At 40.1% G+C, this 21087-nt stretch overlaps 2 protein-coding genes across 6 annotated transcripts in view; both read left to right on the top strand.

Moving 5' to 3' along the window:
* Positions 1 to 18250, top strand: part of ANK3 (ankyrin 3) — a 514823-nt gene extending 496573 nt beyond the window's left edge. For all 5 annotated transcript variants that reach the window (XM_081254083.1, XM_081254082.1, XM_081254084.1 and 2 more), the window contains 2 exons: positions 2409 to 2499; positions 16838 to 18250. In XM_081254083.1, the coding sequence (XP_081110209.1) occupies positions 2409 to 2477 (69 nt within the window). In that variant the 3' untranslated portion in view covers positions 2478 to 2499; positions 16838 to 18250. The remainder of the gene's footprint in view (positions 1 to 2408; positions 2500 to 16837) is intronic.
* On the top strand, positions 7420 to 8641 carry LOC308615313 (non-histone chromosomal protein HMG-17-like). Its single transcript, XM_081230628.1, has one exon. It carries the CDS (start codon positions 7538 to 7540, stop codon positions 7808 to 7810), a length of 273 nt encoding a protein of 90 aa, XP_081086754.1. The 5' UTR covers positions 7420 to 7537; the 3' UTR covers positions 7811 to 8641.
* Positions 18251 to 21087: the final 2837 nt, after the last annotated feature.

Genomic DNA, 21087 nt, shown 5'->3' with positions numbered 1-21087 from the left:
GCAGTCACTAACTGAAAGGCTGTCGTCTTACATTCCTTTAGTAATTAATCCGTCATCACATAAGACTCATTCACTTGATAATATTCTGAAACTATGTACTTCATCAGACGTTAATTATCCTCATTTACAACTTATGAAAGGCTCAGTCTGAAAAAAAGAAATAAGGTTTTCTCTGTACTCTGAACTTTTCTCATAGTGTTTGAAAAAAATATTGCCTTTGGTAAAGGAATCTTTAAATTTAACAAACTAACAAAGGGTGATTAACACCCCAACTAAGGTGCTACCTCAATTCAAATCAGACAAAAGGAAATCCACCAAAATGAGAGATTTCATAGGACTAATGAAGAAACATTATTCAAAGTGAAATGATCTAATTAGAGCTCTAATCGTTAGCTAAATCTTTTTTCAACAAATGAAACCTTTTTGTTTGTCTGTCTATGTATAACTGTATTCTGTGATTACATACGTTCAGATTCTTCCTTCTTGGAGTTTGTTGCTAACCATTATTCTTGTACATACTTGAGGTTTATTTAATGCTTTGAATGTTGTTGACTGCTAAATAACCATCCATGGAGTCAGCCTTTTCCCCTTGCCCTGGAATTGCAAGTAGAGTTTATACTTTCTTTTTCTAAAATTCCACAGAGCATGTGTGTGGTGTATGGAGTGATGTGGAGATCTATCCATCTAGTATGTTGCTAATCTCTATGCCACATCCTTTAGGGAGAGGAAGCAAAAAACATTCCTGGTGAATCTGTCACAGAAGAACAGTTTACTGATGAAGAAGGCAACCTCATCACCAGAAAAGTAATCATCACTGGGGTTTCATGCTTCTCTTGGGGTTTAGATTTTCTACTATTTGTTTGCTGTAGTGTCACCTCTTAAAATAGAAAACAGGAAAATCTCTCCTTTTCACTATTGCTTCCTACAGATCACTCGGAAAGTACTAAGACGAGTTGTTATCCCACAAGAGAGAAAATATGATGACGTGGTAATGGAGAGGGACTTTCAAAAAGAAAGTAGAGAATAAATGCTTTGTGAACTCTCTAGAATAGGCTGCTAACAGGCTGGCATCTGCAGTGTGGCAGCTTGAAGCATTTGTTGCTTTTGACGTCTTGTGCATTTGATCGGGGTCAAAGAAAAACATTTTCCTTCCTAACATTCCTTAACAGTATATACTCTTACTATCTTCAGAGTTTTCACAGAGATCATTTCACTTATGGAGGTTGGAACATGCCGGTTCGAGAATGGGAGACAAAATTAAAAACCCTCTACCACCACCAAACCCCTCAGCCATGCCCCACCCCTGCCCAGTGCTTTACCTGCAGCCCAGTGCCTACTTGGGACCCAGATAGAGAGCACTTGTTTCCAGCAAATGCACAGGGTTTAATTAAAAGTTAGAACAACAAAAAGCTCGTCTCAAAATCCTTACATCTAATCTATCTTTCCAGTACATTCTACAGGGAAATATGAATTCCCCCATCTTAACCTGAGGAGGATTCTCCTTTCTGGGTTAATAACAGCCCATTTCCAATGTGCCAGTTAAAGAACTAAAGTCATCACTGAGCAGTGTAACTCAGCAGGTGAATCTCTAGCTCCCAGAGAAAACATCTCTGGCTATTTTTCATTTCTTTCCCTTTCTCAGACCTTTACCCTTTTCATTTAAAAAACAGAAACTTCAATAGCCCGTGTTTACATAAGAAAAAAGTAAACTGAAAATTTCTCAGAAGGAGTAAATCAGAAAATTGGAAAGGCTACTGTGTTTTCCATTATAAATAGGGTAAAAGCTGAGTATTTATTTGTGCCACCACTTTGCTCTCAGAGAAGTGTGTCCTTGGTGCTTGGTGAAGACAGGTCTTATTTTATAGAAAAGGGATGCCTGCTTGGTCTGGAGTAAGAGGATGGGCTTGGTAATTCCACAGATTAAAAAAGAAAAAGTCTCTCAGCTCAACAGCATTTCCATGGTCTTTAGTTCATGATTAGTGCTTTACTGAGAAACTTTAGTCTCATTACAACAGATTATTTAACATTCCGCTGGCTTAAAAAGGCATAAATTATAACTTACTAATATTTTTATAATTGGGGTTTGAGTGCCTTGAGAGTTTTAGTGATGATTTCTTCTAGTTTTACAGGAACTGGACAGGCTGTCCAGTTGTTTGACTGATCACTAACCTACTGAATTATTGTGAAGTACAGTAACGTATTCCTTCTGACGGTGCTCTCTCGCTCGCCCTGATGCTGCTGAGCTGTGTGGTTGAGGCAAATAGATGATATTTGGGGATGTGACGTGACACAGTACTTGAAACTGTGTTTCGCTTGTCCTAATCCAGCCTCAAGGGACCAGAATGGAAACTGCTTTTTAACGAAAACCCTTTCACCATGAAATCTTAACGTGTACATTCCTTTTAAAGCAGGGAGAAGGTTATAAGATGAAGACGAAGAAAGAAATCCGGCATGTGGAAAAGAAGAGTCACTCATAACAGTAAATGGTCAGTCAAGGTGGTAAGTGTGCTCTCATCAACAACAGTTAAGACGTAACTTCCTGTGAAACTTCTAATTTCACCAAATAAGTGATTCCATCCCCCCGCCACCCGCTTCCTCTCTTTTTCACTGAATTGCAGCTTTGAATATCCAACAAGCAGTTGGTGGTCATTTTCACGTTCATGTACACGTACATCTGCACACGAAAACCGTGGCCTCTAGCTCACAGTCCATAAACCTCCTCTTCACAAATCAGGAATTTAAATATAAATGATGGTTGCAGAAGCAAATGTAAATAGTGATCTTGAGTCTCCTCTTAAGAGCGAAGGCTCAGTACGAAGTGCAGTAGCATTATTCACTCTAACAGGAAGACTATTTGGCAACAAACAGTTCATACAAATGTATTTGGAGATTTGTATTGACCAGCTTTTCACCATTTTACCACAACAGCATCTAAGAATATAATTTTGGTTGAAATACAGTGGTTGCCCAGCTTAAATGAAATGAGCAAAATCCCTATATACTACTTCATGTACTTTGTATAAACCAAAGCAAATTAAATAGGAGGTTAACGGCACTATGTTTTCTAAGTTAAAATGTTTAGTGAGCTTTGTTTAAGGTGGTCTGAACTTTTCTTCATGGAGAAGGATATTTTCCTTTAACACTGTTTTCTGAATTTTGTGCTGTTTCTTTCTATGTAGCTACAATTCAAAAGCCCATTTGGGGTGAAACAGCAGATAGAGCTTTAAAAAGCTCTGGGTAAGTCTGTGAGATAAAGCAGGATGAGTCCTTTAGGGCCGCTCACCAACAGTTCTCCAAGCCCCAAGTAACAAAGAGCAAACAGATCCCAGTTTCCACTTTCACTCATCTGCTGTTCCCTAGTTACCAGAATCCTGGTACTTGGAGTGCTGCTGTAAGGAACTGAGAAATCACGGAGTCTCACTGCCCCAAATTTTGTATGCAAGGTAACTGTAACTAAGGCCCAAAGAAATTCTTAATCCCTCCACCTCCAAAAACAACTTATTCTTTATTTATTCACTTAAAGATTTATTTCACTTCCTGTCTGTGACGCTTTCTGCCTAGGCACTGGGAAATCATCGGTAAACAACACTAGGGAGGTACTGGCCCTCGCTGACCTTACATTTTGGAGATTTAATGGTAATCACTTCAGTATTTAAGGCATTGAGAAAGCTCCTAAGAACTGCACAGTGCTCTGGAAATAACAGTATTTGCTATCCATACATACTCTTCCAGTGTTTCAGGTGTACTCTTCATTTAATTCACTTGGATCGGTGCCTTTATCATCCTCATTTCACAGGCCCCAAATTGCCCAAGGTCACCTAAATAAAAAGTGGCGGAAACAGGATACAAACCCTAACAGGCTGCCTCTGGAGCCCACACACTCAACCCTGTTAATGGGAGATTTGACCTGGTCTGAGGGTGACAGGGAAGGTTTCCTTAAGAAAATGATGCTTGAGCTTAGTTTTAAAGGATGAACAGGATTCATCTGGATGAAGGGGAGGAAATTTGATGGTGTTTGGGGTAGCCTCCTAGGCACAGGCTCTAGCGTTCTGCAAAGGCCAGAACTGGGAAGAAACAAGAAAGGAGAACAGGTCAGTGTAGCTTGCAGAAGGTTTTGTCATTGTGTCTGGAGAGGTAGGAAAAATCGGAATATCCAGGCCTCATAAGCCTCTTTTCACTAAAAGTTTAGGTTATCGTCACACACTCTAGTTGCAGGGCACAGAATGAATTGGAGGTGGCAATAATGGATGAGCAGAAAACCTATTAAACTACTGAAGATGCTGACTTGGGCAGTAAGGATGGTAAGAGGTAGGCTGAATCGAGAGTTAGCGACATGAATTGCTTTTTGTCAGATGACAAGGGTGAGGGATGAGAAAATTAAGGATGACATCAGTGTGGCAATATCTAGAATGAACCCACCCATTATGCGTGTCTTACAGCTGAATTTGGTAAAAGACATACACAAAAATTTTTTAATTGAGGTGTAGATGATTTATAATATTAGTTTCAGACGTACAACAAACACAGTGATTCAAAATTTTTATAGATTATACTCCATTTAACGTTGTTATAAAATATTGGTTATATTTCCCTGTGCTATACAATATATCCTTGTAGCTTATTTATTTTATACATAGTAGTTTGTACCTCTTAATCCCCTACCCGTGTCTTGCCCCTCCTGCCTTCCCTCTCCCCACTGGTTAACCACTGGTTTGTTCTCTATATCTGTGAGTCTATTTCTGTTTTGTTATATTCATTTGGGTATTTTTTAGGTTCTACATATAAGTAATAACAGAGTAATTGTCTTTCTCTGACTTCTTTCACTAAGCATAATACCCTCCAGGTCCATCCATGTTGTTGAAAATGGCAGAATTTCATTTTTTAATGGCTGAGTAATATTCCATTGTATATATGTACCACATCTTTTTTATCCACTCCTCTGTCCCATTTGTTTATTTTTGCTTTTATTTCCTCTGCCTTAGGAGACAGATCCAAAAAACTATTGCTACAATTTATGTCAAAGAGTATTCTATGTTTTCTTCTAGGACTTTTATGGTTTCCAGTCTTACTTTTAGGTCTTTAATCTATTTTTAGAGTTTTTTTTAATATGTTGTGAGAAAATGTTCTAATATTATTCTTTTATGTGTAGCTGTCCAGTTTTACCAACATCATTTATTGAAGAGACTGTCTTTTCCCCATTGTATATTCTTGCCTGCTTTGTCATAGATTAACTGAGCATAAGTGTGTGGGTTTATTTCTGGGCTCTCTATTCTGTTCCATTGATCCATGTGTCTGTTTTTGTGCCAGTTCCATACTGTTTTGATTACTGTAGCTTTGTAGTATAGTCTGGACAGGGAGCATGATAACTCTAGCTCTGTTCTTCTTTCTCAAGACTGCTTTGGCTATACAGCAGATTAATAAAACACTAAGCATGATTTTGCAGTCTTAAATTGCTGTGTTTAAGCAATTCTGATAAATGAAATAAAACTACAAGAGGCTTCAGTCAGCTTTAGTATGCCCCTAAAAGTTTAGCAACTTGTTCAGTAATAGACGCAGACTCTCGGTGGGAGAGAACCAAAAAGGTTATCGACACCAGCTGAGCCATGTTTCTAGAGTAATATATACCTAATATCTATGAATAAATGACACCAAAAAATATATGACAGTGCTGTGCTTCCAGGGTCCTTTAGAGTGAATTAATACAGAAATGACTAGGTCACTAAATGTACAAGAGACTTTAAAATGATAAATAATCCACCCTGTAAAGCAGTTGGCTTGGCTCACTTGCTACACCACTCAAAGGAGAGAGAAACTCACTAGGAGAATTCATATGAATGTGAAAATAGCTTCAGCATAAAGCAAACTTAATGTGTCAGATGGAAAGAACAACGATTTGACTGCAAGCCTCATTTTACTCTCCAGGGTGGTATTTGCCTTTCATAAGTGGATTTAGGAAATGAGTCCAAGAAGACTGCCTGGAATTCCAGGACACTGAAATGTGTGCTCTGGAAAAATCAATTTGCAAGTATATTGAAAGTTCTTATGGCCCTGCTGGCTTTTTTTTTTTTTTTTTTAAATAACAGAACAACCAAGCACATGGAATGTGACCCAATTTCACTGAGTCTCAGATGGTAACATCAAAATTTTTATTCTGCATTTTGTAACCAGTTGAATTTTGAGCTATCTGAACCCTATACCTGCTTTTCTTTAATACTGAGTCACAGCCATCCTATTTTTAATGTAAGGGAAAAGCTGATGGCTTAAAATAAGTATAAAATTTATACATAATATATAGTGATTTATAGTTTATAAAATGCATTTACATTTTTGTCTTATTTAATCCTTCAAACAAGCCTCCAGGAAGAGGAGACCAATTTTTTTTTTTTTTTCTTTTTTTTTTTTTTTTTTTTTTGCGGTATGTGGGCCTCTCACTGCTGTGGCCTCTCCCGTTGCGGAGCACAGGCTCCGGACGCGCAGGCCCAGCAGCCATGGCTCACGGGCCCAGCCGCTCCGCGGCATATGGGATCCTCCCAGACCGGGGCACGAACCCGTATCCCCTGCATCGGCAGGCGGACTCCCAACCATTGCGCCACCAGGGAGGCCCGAGGAGACCAATTTTGATTGCTACCTTTTACAGATGAGGATACTATGTCTCGGAGAGGTCATCTGACATTTCTTCTTTCAAACAGCTGTGACTGGAAGAACTAGGACTTGGCCTCAAGATTACTGACATTTTACCTAGTGTCCGATTCCACAAAGCTGTCTTTCTAAAATTAGTTATGAATAATAATAATAATAGTCATATTCTATAAAAGATTATTGTATGCCAGGTACTAGGTAAGATCATTACATACATTACCACATATAGTCCCCAAAACAATGCTATAACATAAGTACGATTATCTCTTTTTTAATAAACAAGGAAACTGAAGTTTAGAAGAATTAAATGACTTACCCAAGGTCCTATAGTTAATGGGCAAAATAATAAAATTTTAACTTAACCAGAGCCTAGCTCTTAACTATTACTCATATTAATAGTTGAATAGTACTTGATGATTATCAGAAACCTAAAAGCAAATTTTGAATCAAATGTATGTACAAAGGCAAACTGTAGTAAATTTCTTCATACAATACACAGTAAAAATACTCAGTTTTTTGATTTTTTTTTAAATAAAGCAAAACTTCATAGCCATAACCTTCAAAAATACCATTAGAGAGCTGATTAGTGAGGCTGTGACAACGGAGGTACCCCAGACACACGTTGGAAAAGACTGGAACAGCTGTACTGTAAACCTCTTTTAGGGAAATGCTCAGGATCTCACAGCCACATGGAAGCCAAGAGCAGCAGCAACAGCACGAGGCTTACCGGGGGAAACACTTTATCTGAGGCCAAAAAGTTGACTCATTTCATTCATGCCTTCAAAAAAGGACTTGGCGAGCAGTGTGAAGAAGAGGCGAGAGCAACCCCTGGACTGGCCAAAGCCGCGCGCCACTGCATCCCCGTGTCCAGCGCCTACGTCCCGCCGCCGTTGCCACCATGCCCAAGAGAAAGGCTGAAGGGGATGCTAAAGGAGATAAGACCAAGGTGAAGGATGAACCACAGAGAAGATCTGCAAGGGTATCTGCTAAACCTGCTCCTCCAAAGCCAGAGCCCAAGCCTAAAAAGGCCCCTGCAAAGAAGGGAGAGAAGGTACCCAAAGGGAAAAAGGGAAAAGCTGATGCTGGCGAGGATGGGAATAACCCTGCAGAAAACGGAGATGCCAAAACAGACCAGGCACAGAAAGCTGAGGGTGCTGGAGATGCCAAGTGAAGTGTGCATTTTTGATAACTGTGTACTTCTGGTGACTGTACAGTTTGAAATACTATTTTTTATCAAGTTTTATAAAAATGCAGAGTTTTGTTTTACTTTTTTTTTTTTTTTAAGCTATGTTGTTAGCATACAGAACACTTCATTGTTGTTTTTTGGGGGAAGAGCACATGTCACTAATAGATTGTTTCTGAAGCTGGATTGACATGGGAAAAAACACCTTTCCCGTCTGGTTTTGAGAGACTTCCTCTTGGTTCCCAGGAAGGAGGGGTTCCTTGATGTTGACACACAGTAGCCACCTTGGCACAAACGCCTCGTGGGGTGGAGAAACGAAAATTAGTTTTTATGTCCTCTTCTCCCTCTCCACCTTCAGCCTAGACTTGACTCCCTTCAACCCAGAGACCTGTTGGAACCTGACACCTCAAAATTGGTTACCAGTATGTCAGGCAATCTGGACTTTCCAGTGTGACCACTGAGATGGCGTCCCTCAAAAGAGGAGCGGTTCCTTTTTTAGACTGTGGATCTTCAGATTGATACTTCTGCCATTTTCATTTCCATTTCCTGAAAGTCAGGGTCGGCTTGTGAAAAGTTGTTAAACAACCTACTAAATGTGAAACGTCAACCCTCACTCTAAACTTTCCCTGTTCAGAGCATCACATGAAGACTTCATGGGGTTTTATAGTGGCTTTCTGATTTTGGTAGTCCATTGCAAAAGGGAGTTTGAAAGTTGTTGTATACTGTTAACGATTGTCTGCCCATGTCCTGCCTGAAATACCATGATTGTTTATGAAAGTATCTTTAATAAAGCTGGATACAGTTTGGAAAAAAAAAAAAGGACTTGACCTTCCACCTGGTTTAGAGTGAAAAGGCTAGTAATAATACACAGTGGTGAATAAAACCTCCACGGCCCCTGCCCTTCTGCATCTCTCAGCCTGCAAGGGGGAAAGAGATGGAACATGAATTGTTTAAGGGCTAAAAATACAAAGCCCAAGATCCAATGGAAGAATAACACAGGAACATATTTAGACTTGGGGGCTGGGGGAAGTCCCTCGGAAGTCATGACATGTATGCTGAGACCTCGTAGGTGGTGCCAGCAACGTAAAGAATGGGGAGAAGGAGAAGACTCCAGCAAAGAGTACAACGTGTGCAAGAGCCTTGAGGCGGGAAAAGGCCTAACACATTTGAGGAAATGAAAGAAGATTAGTGTAACAGAGCCTGATGAGCTGGTGGGGGGTGAGGCAGGCCCATGATGAAGTGAGACATGCATCATCACAGGCCAGAATACGGGATTTGGATTTCATTCTAAAAAAATGTGAAGCCTTTGAAAGATTTTAAGCAAGAGTCTGACCAGATGTTTTACGTATTTATTTTTTTTAAGCACACCAGCTATGTAGAGAAGGATTGGAGGGAAAACAAGAATAAACTGAAGGAGGTGAGCTAGGAGGTTATTGCTGTAGGCCAACTAAGCCACCATGGTGGCAGGGCTAGGACCTGGGCAGCAGTTTTAGGAAAGTCAACAGAATCTGATGGCTTGGGGTTAGGATGGAGAAAAAGGGTTGAGTCAAGGATGATGCCTTGACTCAAGGTTTCAAGGGTAAGCAGGTGGGTGGTGGAAAAAGAAACAGGATGGGTTTTAAGAAGAATATCAAGCACTCAGGCTTTTGTCGACACACAAGTCTGGAGCTTTGAGGAAAGGTTGGGCTAGGCGTATAAAAATGTGAGTGTTATCGCTAAAGAGGTGAATACTGAATATCAGAGAAAGGGAACACCAGAGAATAGGTGTGATTACCTAGAGAGAAAGTGAAAGTGAGCAAAGAAGGGGCTCAGGATCGAGCCCCAAAGAACAACATTTTGAAGAGGAATTAGAGAGCTATAAAAGGTTGCCTCTGACCTCTTCCTTCCTAGAGATCTCCAAGCAGTTCTAGCTCCTCTAATCTATAATCATATTCAGCCTCAGCCCTCTAAGATATATTTTTTATTTTTATTTTTTTGCGGTACGCGGGCCTCTCACTGTTGTGGCCTCTCCCGTTGCGGAGCACAGGCTCCGGACGCGCAGGCTCAGCGGCCATGGCTCATGGGGCCCAGCCGCTCCGCGGCATGTGGGATCTTCCCGGACCGGGGCACGAACCCTTGTCCCCTGCATCGGCAGGCAGACTCTCAACCACTGCGCCACCAGGGAAGCCCTAGTATATATTTTTTAAATTTTTTTCATAGCATAGTCTTTTCTGAAGATATTTCTAATCTTACTTTTATTCCTTTATGCATTATAAATGTAGTTCTCTCATATTCTGTGTATAATAATTCTAAATTAGAACCCAATGCAGGACTGTTTTTGCTGGTTCTTGCTCATTTTTCCCCTGTGTCCCTGGTCCTCTAGTATATTTGTTTGGTTTTACCCAAAATATTTTAATCCATGCAGTTTAGTATCAGTGGATGAAAGAAACTTTCCTATAATGCAGATTAGCTGATAAGCTTTTGTAAATAACTGACCATGCACATTTATAGCTCCTTTACTTCTTAGTTTGTGACACACACTGTGTAAGTGGTCGGGGGAGTCCAGCGTTGAAGACATTATCCTAATATTACTCAGCCATTAAAAAAAGAATGAAATAATGCCATTTGCAGCAACATGGATGGACCTAGAGATCATCATATTAAGTGAAGCCAGACAGAGAAAGATAAATATCATATGATATCGCTTATATGTGAACTCTTAAAAAAAAAAAAAAAAGATACAAATGAACTTATTTCCAAGACAGAGACTCACAGACATAGAAAACAAGCATATGGTCACCAAAGTGGGGGGACGGACAAATTAGGAGGTTGGGATTGACATATACACACTACTATATATAAAATAGATAATCAACAAGGACCTACTCTATAGAACTGGGAACTATACTCAATATTTTGTAATAACCTACAAGGGAAGAGAATCTGAAGAAGAATATATATATATATATATATATATATATATATATATATAACTAAATCACTTTGCTGTACACCTGAATCTAACACAACATTGTTAATCAACTCTACTTCAATTTTAAAAAATATATTAAAAAAAAAAAGACATTATCCCCAGCATCACCACTCACTTGAGGGCATATAACTGTACAGTCTAGTCCAAGAGGCAAACATGATAGTAAGTAACACAAATCAAAATATAGAGCTATAATAAAAGATATAAACAAATTGCTAGGAGAACCCACTGGAAGATGTAGTAAACACCAATGGAGGAGATCTTGCAAAGCTTCTTGAAGTGCATATTTGAACTGGCTTTTGAAGAAAGGGTAGGATTTAAGACTGGGCAGTGTGATATGTGCTATGCTCAGATGTTTGGCCTTTATCCCAGAGACAGTAAGGTACCACTGGAAGTGTTGTCGAAGGAGAATAATACAGTCAGATGGGATTTAGGTAACCCTAGTGGTAGGAGAGGGAGTTAGTGGTGAGGAGAGTTTGAACACCAGGACCCCAGTTATGAGACGGGATGAGGGCCTGATCCTGGGCAGAGACAACAGAAAGGAGAGGGCAGATGTGAGGGACATTTCAGAAGTATAACAACCAGATTAATTCCATAGAGGGAGTGAGGGTTGTGATCCTGTGTGTAATCACTAACAAAAATATAGAATGTAAGAAAAGGAAAACAAAATTAGGGACGGAAGTAGGTCAATCTGAAGTGCCTTAAATATTTGTCAGTGATGAGGAAGAGAAATCTGGGCTAGCAATCTTAATGTGGTTACAGAAGTGGCCTGAGTGAACATAAATCACACGCTTACTAGCTGTGTAAGCTTAGCCAGCTTATTTAACTTCTGTGCCTTAATTTCCTCGCCTCTATTAGGATAACAGTAACATATCTCACAGAACTGTTGTTAGAATTAAACGAGTGAATCCATGTAAGTCACTTAACAGTGACTAGCAAGCCCGTAGTAAGCCCTCAGTAAATTCAGCTGTTATTAGTAGTGCTAAGAGGCGGGGGCAGGAAGATAAATCAGGAGCTTGGGATGAACATATACACACCACTGTATATAAAATAGGTAAACAACAAGGACCTACTGCATAGCACAGGGAACTCTACTTAATAGCTTGTCATAACCTGTAATGGAAAAGAATCTGAAAAAGAATATATATGTATATATAACTGAATCACTGTGCTATACACGTGAAACTGACACAAGACTGTAAATCAACGCTACTTCAATTCTTTAAAAATGATATAGATTTTTTAAAAAGAGAGAGGTGAGACAAGAGCCGAGACTAGCACCCGAAGAGCCTGGATTCAGGAGGCCAGTGGATAGAGCAGCAGCCGCCAGGTGTGCTAGAACACAACAGTGGGAGAGGTCGGGACAGCAGCATCACTGAAGTCCTCTGCATGTCACGTCGGTTTATACTTCAGAACACTTTCAGTTATTTCATATGACCCGTTTCTCACAGTAGCCCTGGGAAATCATTAAAATAGGTATTCTCATTCCTCTTTACTAAGGAGAGAGAGCAAAATCGCCGAAGCTATAGTTAATAAATGACAGGTTTGGCTTTTAACCTAGACCTCCTGATTCTGCTTCCAGGAAGTCAGAACTATGGTCTGAGTTGCTTCACTCCAGATTCAGGACCCTGCCCTCCAGAATTCATCTGAAGTAGATAATGTTTTTATGTAGTGTTTTTCATTCTTCTTTCCCTTTAAAAAAATCCCTAATTAACCAAAAGCAGGGGTCTAGAGCCAGGTGGCTTGACTTCCACTTCTGGCTCGCCCATGTACTAAGTGTGCCACCAGTATAATCGCTGTATGGCTCTATTTTCTTATTTGTAAAATGGAAGAGATGGTACCTCACTGTTACTAGGATTAAATGAGTTCCACCTTAGAACAGTGCCTGGCACATCATAAACATTTAATAACAACAACATTATTAGTTGTACTACTAAGTTAACTATACATCTTTATTAGGGTTATATTCTCTTCTGTAGCCAACATGTACATCAGTACTTTACCAGTAATTACTTTTCATTTTTTTTAAAACTGGCCCTGTGACCTCAGATATTTTTTTAATCACAAGTCACTAGAAAAGAACAAACAAAAATTAAGTCCCACTTATTGGTATTAGTTGAAGAACACATCTACACAAACTGGGAATTATTTTTATTTGTTTTTGTTTTTGTTTTTGGCGGTATGTGGGCCTCTCACTGTTGTGGCCTCTCCCATTGCGGAGCACAGGCTCTGGACGCACAGGCTAAGCAGCCATGGCTCACGGGCCCAGCCGCTCCGCGGCATGTGGGATCCTCCCAGACCGGGGCATGAACCCGTGTCCCCTGCATCGGCAGGCGGACTTCCAACCACTGCGCCACCAGGGAAGCCCCCTGGGAATTATTTTTAAATGGTGCAGTAGTTTATTATGATTACATAAAGTAGTTAGAATTAATGCTTAGGAAAAAATGTTTTTAGCCCCATGACTTCCTGAAGAAGAGAGAGAGAAAAGGAGAAGGAAAGGAAAGAGAGAGGTGGGTTAGGAAGAGAACTAGAACAACAAATTCTCTGTTCTCAGTGGGCTATAGGGAAGGCATATCAGAAAAGACTTTTCCTTAGGACATAACAAAGCTAAGTCTTTAAAGATGAGTAAGAGTGAGCCTACAGGGACTTCCCTGGTGGTCCAGCGGCTAAGACTCTGCGCTCCCAATGCAGGGAGACTGGGTTTGATCTCTGGTCAGGGAAGTAGAGCCCACATGCTGCAACTAAAGATCCTGCATGCCACAACTAAGACCCAGTACAGCCAAATAAATAAATAAATACTAAAAAAAAAAAAAAGAGGCTGTAAAGGTGGATCTCACTAGGGAGAAGATAGACCACACTTTCAAGGAGATGGCATTTGAAACACACTTGAAGAGTAAAGAGAAGTTAGAGATAAATGAAGATGACAGCAGGGGATTATAAGTGGATATGAAATCATGAGCAAAGAAAAGGAAGTTGGAAACCAACGGGTTGATGACTGGCATGTAGTCTAGATCTTCCAAGTGTGGTCTGTGGACCAGCAGTATCAGCATCACCTGGGAGTCTTGTTAGAAAGACAGAATCTCTTGGCTCACCCTGACTCCTCGATCAGAATCCACATTTGAAGATCCCTGGGTGACACGTATGCACTGTAAGCTTTGGGAAGTGCTGCTCCAGAACGTATTACTGGCCCTTAATCTTGGCTGAACATCTACAGAGGTTTTTTGGTTTTTTTTTTTTTAAGTGTTTGATGCTGGGCACCACCCCTAGAAATTCTAAGTAACTGGTAAGGGAAGTGGCCTGGACACTGGGATTTTTTTTAATCTCCCCAGATAATTCTAATGTGTACCCAAGTTTGAGAACCAGTGGAGATTGTCAAACAATGCTTTTCAGTGGAGAGTATGGGCATTAAGCATGAGAAGGTTTATTGGGATGAACTGCAGAGCGCTAAAGGTGTAAGGGTGTGTGTGTGGGGGTGGGGGTTGTTGTTGTTGGGGTTTTTTTTAGCTAGCCGCCAGGGGCTAAATACCACCAGTATGTGAACCTATAGAGGAAAGGTTGGTTTTAACCTAAATATATTCCTGACTTGAAAATGTGATATGGAAAGTACAACATTCATCTGTGAAATATAACCTGAAATATAACCATGAGAATCCAATGAATAGCTGTTTTTCTATATTTTAAATGTTTCTTAAAATTAAAACAATGTATAGTGAAATGACTAAACGGAACGATTGGTTTCCTGACTTGTTTTCCACTACATTTGGGTTTGAAAAGCATGAAAACCCAAGGATAGATAGATTCCTCAATGCAAATGCTTCTCTCTCAGATCCATTATCTAAACCCAGAAAGAGAAGATGAACCAAATTCTATTTCTGAAATGTCAGCTTGATGGATCCTGCCCTTGCACCTTTCCATCAGATGGCGATCTCATCACAGTTTATACACTGTCAATATTTCATAACAGGTCCACAGCCAGTCAGCCAAAATGCTCATGCTTTTTGTGCAACACTGTTCTTGGTATAGGCTTTTGCCCAGTGAATAACCTTCCTGCACCCCATGTAGTTGGGGCCTACACACCCTGATTGCGTGACCAAGAACGAGAGATTTATAAGGGGAAGTAACACCCAACTTTTTAAACTATCACCCACATTATACCTGAATATAAATGGGCATAAGTAATAGTTTTTTTAAATTATAGAAACATATCCACTATTTCTAGAAAGATAATGTTTGCTTGCATTGAGGTGCTAAGAGAAAGACCTTGCTTCTTATTGAAAGATTAATTGGGAAGCTGGATTGGTTTTTGGAAGATGAAGCAAAACAAAAAAAGTTCAACTGGGCTGTAGTGATGACTGCACATCTATATACATTTACTAAAAATTATCAAGCTATATATAATAGATGAATGATATGGTATATAAATTATATATCAGTTAAGCTGTAAAAAGTTGGGGGGAGGGTCAATTACAAAGAAAAATTGCTAAGAATTCTCCCTAAGAAAACAAAGTGAGATCACCAGGGTAACATTATCATAGGACCATCTGAGAAGCCTGGTGCCTGGAAGATTAGGAATAGATGGTAAAAGCAGAGGTGAGAAAATCCTGATCTTCTTGCTCTGATTTGCACATTCTCTGGGACATGGCCTGCCCAAATGAGTCACTTTCCTTCTCTGGAACCTCTGCAGAGTCATGGGAGTGGGGCAGGTGTTGAAATCACCCCAGAAGGAATTGATACTTTGATATTCTTGGCTCCAAGCTTTAGTGAGCTGGGGCACGGAGGTCCGTGCCACTTTTAATACAAAAAAGGAAGGCAGGACCATGGTGGGGCAGACAGAGGAAGTGCTGTACTAACATGTTTACAGAAGCCAAGGTAGCCTGGGTGATCCATCTAAAGGGAAAGAAACTTGTCTGGGGTAAGTAAACAACCTCAAGGTCACTGAGAACACTTTTAGGCCCCAACAGAAGCAGAATTCTAAAGGTTCTCCTGGACCTGCAAAAATAGTCTGTTGCATGTATGTGAGTGAACAGCGTTGTTCCCAAAATTCATCTTGCCTGACTCGCCTTTTCTCTAGGGGCTATGTCTTGTTCTTGGGCAGGCATTCAGGTGTCACCCTTTCACACTGATCGGGAGGAAGGGACATACAAAGGAAGAACTTTGTTTTATGGAGGAGGAATTCCTACCAAGAACAATACTGCACAAGAGTGAAAACCTCTGCCAAAGGATGTTAATTTATTTTGACTTATTAAGACTGGCTGTAAAACACTGATACTTTATGCAGGTATTATCCAGTAAGGCAAGATGTTCTTAGTGGAGTCTCCATAAAAAAGCTCAAATAGAATTGATTTATCCTGTCATGACTGACATGAGGCAGGAGAAGGGAAGGTATTCTTTGCAATGGCAGAAGAGAGTCTTTAATTTGAATTTGCATATGGAAAAGCAATTTCATAGTAAATGAAGTAAGGACACTGTTCTCCCTTTTTGAAAGGCTGCATTTTGCAGGGTGAGAGGCTTATTATACAACATAGAGGCATGACCGAGATGCTCCATCCTGACTCCATATCCCTGACCCAGTGTGCCCTTGAAAACCCAAGACATTTTGATGGAAATCTCAGAGCACCTTTGTCGGCCTCCTTACTTCACAGATAAGACTGAGGCCCAGAGGTCTGCAAATGGCTTTCCCCAGTACCTGAATGAGTGACCTGAGCATCAGAGACTTCAGAACTAGAAGAGGGTCTTTCTGACTCCATCCCTGAAACCCCTAATATGGGAAACAATGTTCTGTGGAGGGGACAGGGTCACCCAGAGAAGGTCATTGCCTTCCAAGAGCTTTCTAGCACACTTCAGGGCTTTGTTCTCTGAGGCATCTAGCAAATCCCCTCAGTCAAAAGTATGTTAAACCACCCCGTTAGGAAGTCGAGGGCCCCCATTCTCTGAGGCATTTCTGCTGAATGGCAAGGAAGATTTTGCAAGTTCTTTAAAATAAATAAAAGGAAGAGGGAAAAAAAAAAAGCTAAACTCACCACCTATTGTTTCTCTGTCCACAGGATCATACTGTTTTTATTGCCAGTATTGAGAAATTCATGGAAGATAAGTCAGCAGGAAGTAAAAATTTACGGAGAAGGGTGTGTGTGTTTGCTGCTTCCACACATTAATGGCATGATTTTTTTTTTATGCACAAAGGAAAAAAAGGAAAAGAAAACCACCCACATTTTAATTTAGCATGAGCCAATTTACAGAGCATGAAAATTCACTTTCATTCCCAGGATTGGCACGTGTGCAATTAGCAATGCAGTGTATATACGAGAAGCCATGCTGTTACCAGTTTATCTCAAGTAATTTGGTGTCATTTACAAAAGGAAGAAATTCCTGCCGCCAGAAGAGACAGAAGGAGATGGAATGATCAAATCATGGAGAAACACTAAAATTACTAAATCCACAACAGCTCGCCTTATTTTTCTTGGACCCAAACTGTCAGGGTATAAACACTATTTGTTTCTTTTTTAAAACATCTATAGTTTTGCTGTAAATAATAACACTGTATAAATTCTAACAGAAAAATGGAATAAATGTCAATAAGGCACTGCCTCTTAGAACACAAAGAGAATATTGCAGATGCATTTAACATAACGGGGGTCTCAAGTGACTTCACCCCAAAAGAAGGAGGAGGGGTGATGGGTAGGGGGATCTTCACCGATTCTTGTATATTAGCAATTATAATGTTTGTATACGCAAAACTGCTAGCTTGATTTTAAAAAAACAAATCTTTAAAATCTGCTGCAAATTTAAATAATTCCCAAAATGAGGAATTCTGTAGTTCTGTGAAAAAAATTTTTCTTCAGAATACTAATATTTTGATGCATGTGTATCACCTTATTTTGATTAACTCTTTTCCAATTTTGCAAACACTACAGTATACTGCAACACAGAAGATTTTATCTGTAAACACAAAGCCCTTCATCTAATATTTGTTGCTATTGCCAATTTTTCAATGAAATGACCTAAAAATGAAAAAAAAATAACCTATACGGTAGTTGCTTTAGGGGGAGGGGGGTGCTGGTAGTGCTTAAAAGGGTAATGCTTGCCGCTTTAGAGGTGGATGGTGCTCATAAGAGGCCCCTGTCAGGGGTATTTTCAGTGGACTGCACAGAAATTCTTAGCTAGTAGAATGGCAGCACGCTGTAAACTTATTCCTGTATCGTGTACTGGCTGTAAGATGTAGACACCTTTCAGTAAGCCAATCATTTGTAACCATTCTAGCCATGTCATATTAGGTTAATAAGGCTGCTGTGTTTTAAAGGGCATTTTTATTTGGGTTTTGGTGAAATTCTTTAATTTGTTGATTATATTCATATAAAATCAGCATTTATTGACACATAGCTCTAATGACATATGTATGAGAAACCATACACTGGATGACCTAGTCGATTATTTAAGCATAAAATAAATTGTGTTAAACTCTTCACCTATCTGTGCTCTACAGTGTCCTTGTGTTCTCTGGCAAAAGGTAATTGTCTTAACTCCTTGTCACTTGGCCGCAGCCGTCTTCCTCACCAGCCCGTTTCGTGCCTCTGCCTCTGTGGTCACTAAAGAGATAGTCCCCAACATTCAGTCTTGCCCTGCCGACTCCCAACTTAACACAAATTCTGTGCATTTCATTGAGAAGCCAAAAATTACAGATTGACTGACAAGTGATCTTTGCCCACAGCTGGTATGAGCTGCCCCCCAAAACGTGGAGAATTTGGGCTGTAACAGCTGGCACGTACAGAAGTTGTAAAATAGCACTTCCAGGAACCATTCAGACAGCAGTTGTCTGTAGCCCATAAGCAATCGTTTTTAAATTGACATTCACTGTCCGTGCTTGTAAGCTGGGAGATTTCACATAATAACCCAAATTTCTAACTTCTCTTAAAAGCAAGATTTAGCAACCACAAGTCTCATTGCCAGAAGGCAACAACCTGCTGGGCCACACTGACCCTGCCCGCTCCAGCCAGGCCTGGGGTCTCCAGGCACCACAGTCCCGAACCCACTTCTCACACTGTGAGTGCCCTGACTGGCCTGTAGGTGCTGGAGTTTATGATCAGACACTACATGATAAACTCAACAAGGCGGAGACCGTGTCTGTTTTAATTTTTATTCTAGCCCAGAGCCTGGCATATAGTAATGGTGGTAGGAGCAACTGTCATCACCATTGCTGCAACTGGAATGCTCACAGTATGCCAGACTATTCTAAGTATGTTGCGTTTATTAACTCAGTCCTCATAACAACTTTATGAAGTAGATACTGTCTTTGATAGTAATAGTACCTGTATAAATATTCAATGGGTGCTTAGAGCCATTCAGCAATGTCACAGATTTTCTGTCATTTAGGATTATTGCCAAACAGGACAAGTTGTTCCCAGTCAGGTTTCAGTATCAATGCAGAACACATGTATAGGGAATCTACTGTGCATAAAGAATGGGGCTAGACTGCATTTGCACGGCATCCCCAATAAAAAGATATTCATTTGGCGCCCTTAGCCCTGCATCAAAATCATCTTATGATGAGCAAACCAAGACCCCAGGAAGATTTATTAAAATCCAGGTATCCTAACTTCCCATCTAAGTGTTACGAATTTCTGACTCACAGTCCTTGACAGAAAGGTATTTACCCTGAACTAGAAATTCAGTGAAGTGCACTTGTTTGGGTATTAAATGGTTGTTATGTTTATATACCTGAAAATTTGGACACGTGATGGGCTAAACTTCAGGCCAAGCAAAAGTTCATAAATTTACTCAAAAAGAGAAGTATCCAAAGTAGGATAATCAAGATTTTATTTGCATATACATCGTATATATACATCGTGTATGTATATATTTATATATGTATGCATGGATTGAATGCGGGCATGTGTTCTATACAGTCTTCAGCCTGCTAGCTTATAAAAATGTATTTTAGCTTTCCTTGATTTACATTGCTGTTAAAAAAAATGAACTGTGATTGACATATTCCTGATATTTGCTGTGTTTTTCAATTTTATAATCCTACCAAATTCCTGAGTTTCTTAAATTTAAATGTATTCTCATTATTGTATTGCTAAGTTATGGCAATATACTGTGCAGGGTTTTTTCACTATTTCTAAGAGGGATCTACTTCACTGAACACATAAACAGCCAGCCTTCTATTAATAAATTCTGCCTTGGCATCCTGACGTTCCACCATGTTCATTTTGGTACCATTCTGGGGTCCCATCAAGACATGTTTTTTCCCAGGGCAAATAAACGAACAGAAAAAGTTGTCTGCTTGCCTTTATTATTATGAGCATCAAGTCACATCTGGCTATACGACAGGGATATGTGAGAAGCCCAGAAATATAAATCACAGGAATGATAACTCATCCTGTGAGTTTCTGAAGAAACCAGTGATCTAAATGCTAACTTCCTATCTGGGTGACTCTGGAAGTTCTTGATTTGTTAAAGAGGCCCTGGCATATTAAAAGGTGTGTGATTTCCTGGTCATAGGGCACTGCTTCTCTTTCACGAATTAATGATCAAACAGTCCATAAGTAAACATTTCCAACACTGGGATTCGAGGCCAACTTTACAAGAGTTCTTTCAATAACAGAGACAAAAGCTGATCCGGCTAACCGTGCACCAATACAAAATCAATCAATAAATAACAGGGCGGACTCCGACGAGCATTCTTAGTAACAGGCCCAATAGCTTTCACTTTTTTCAACAGAATTAAATGCAGACAGTTCAACATAGGAGCAAAAAGAAATTTGCCATTATATCCGCTACACTCAGTGACTGACAGCTATGAATAATAACGACAAGTAGGGGAACCTGAAGTGAAGAAATTTTATTCATTATCCCTTGGTGCTTCCTGTGTTAAGGAATAAACACCCTGTGGGCTGCATTTCCAACAGGACATCCTGAGACTCCTCACCAATTCCAGAGGAGTTCCCAAGCACAGTAGAGATGAATACCCTCAGGGGGTTCGAAAGGAGTGAGGAACCACTGGGCCACAGGAGGAACCCCAGAAGCAAGAACTATTAGGACTTTTTCTCCAGGACCACCTTAGAACATCTTGTTGACATCCAGAAAAACAGGTGATCTCCTGGCCTAATTTCCCCCGCCATCCTCAACTGCCACTTTTCTCCTGACATCTAACTCAAGCAAGGGCATAATTCTGAGAGCTGGGAAGGAATGATGATTTGCCAGCTTTTCAAAAGAGTTCCAGCGTGTGAGGCACACCCCCAGGTCCTCACACCACAGTGCACAGCACGCTGAAGGGAGGGCCTTTGTTTTGTTCTCT

Source organism: Mesoplodon bidens (genome assembly GCF_964165515.1).
Source record: "Mesoplodon bidens genome assembly, chromosome: 1".
NCBI lineage: Eukaryota > Metazoa > Chordata > Mammalia > Artiodactyla > Ziphiidae > Mesoplodon > Mesoplodon bidens.
The sequence above is the reverse complement of the archived record's forward strand: the minus strand, read 5'-3'. Positions and strand labels throughout refer to the sequence as shown.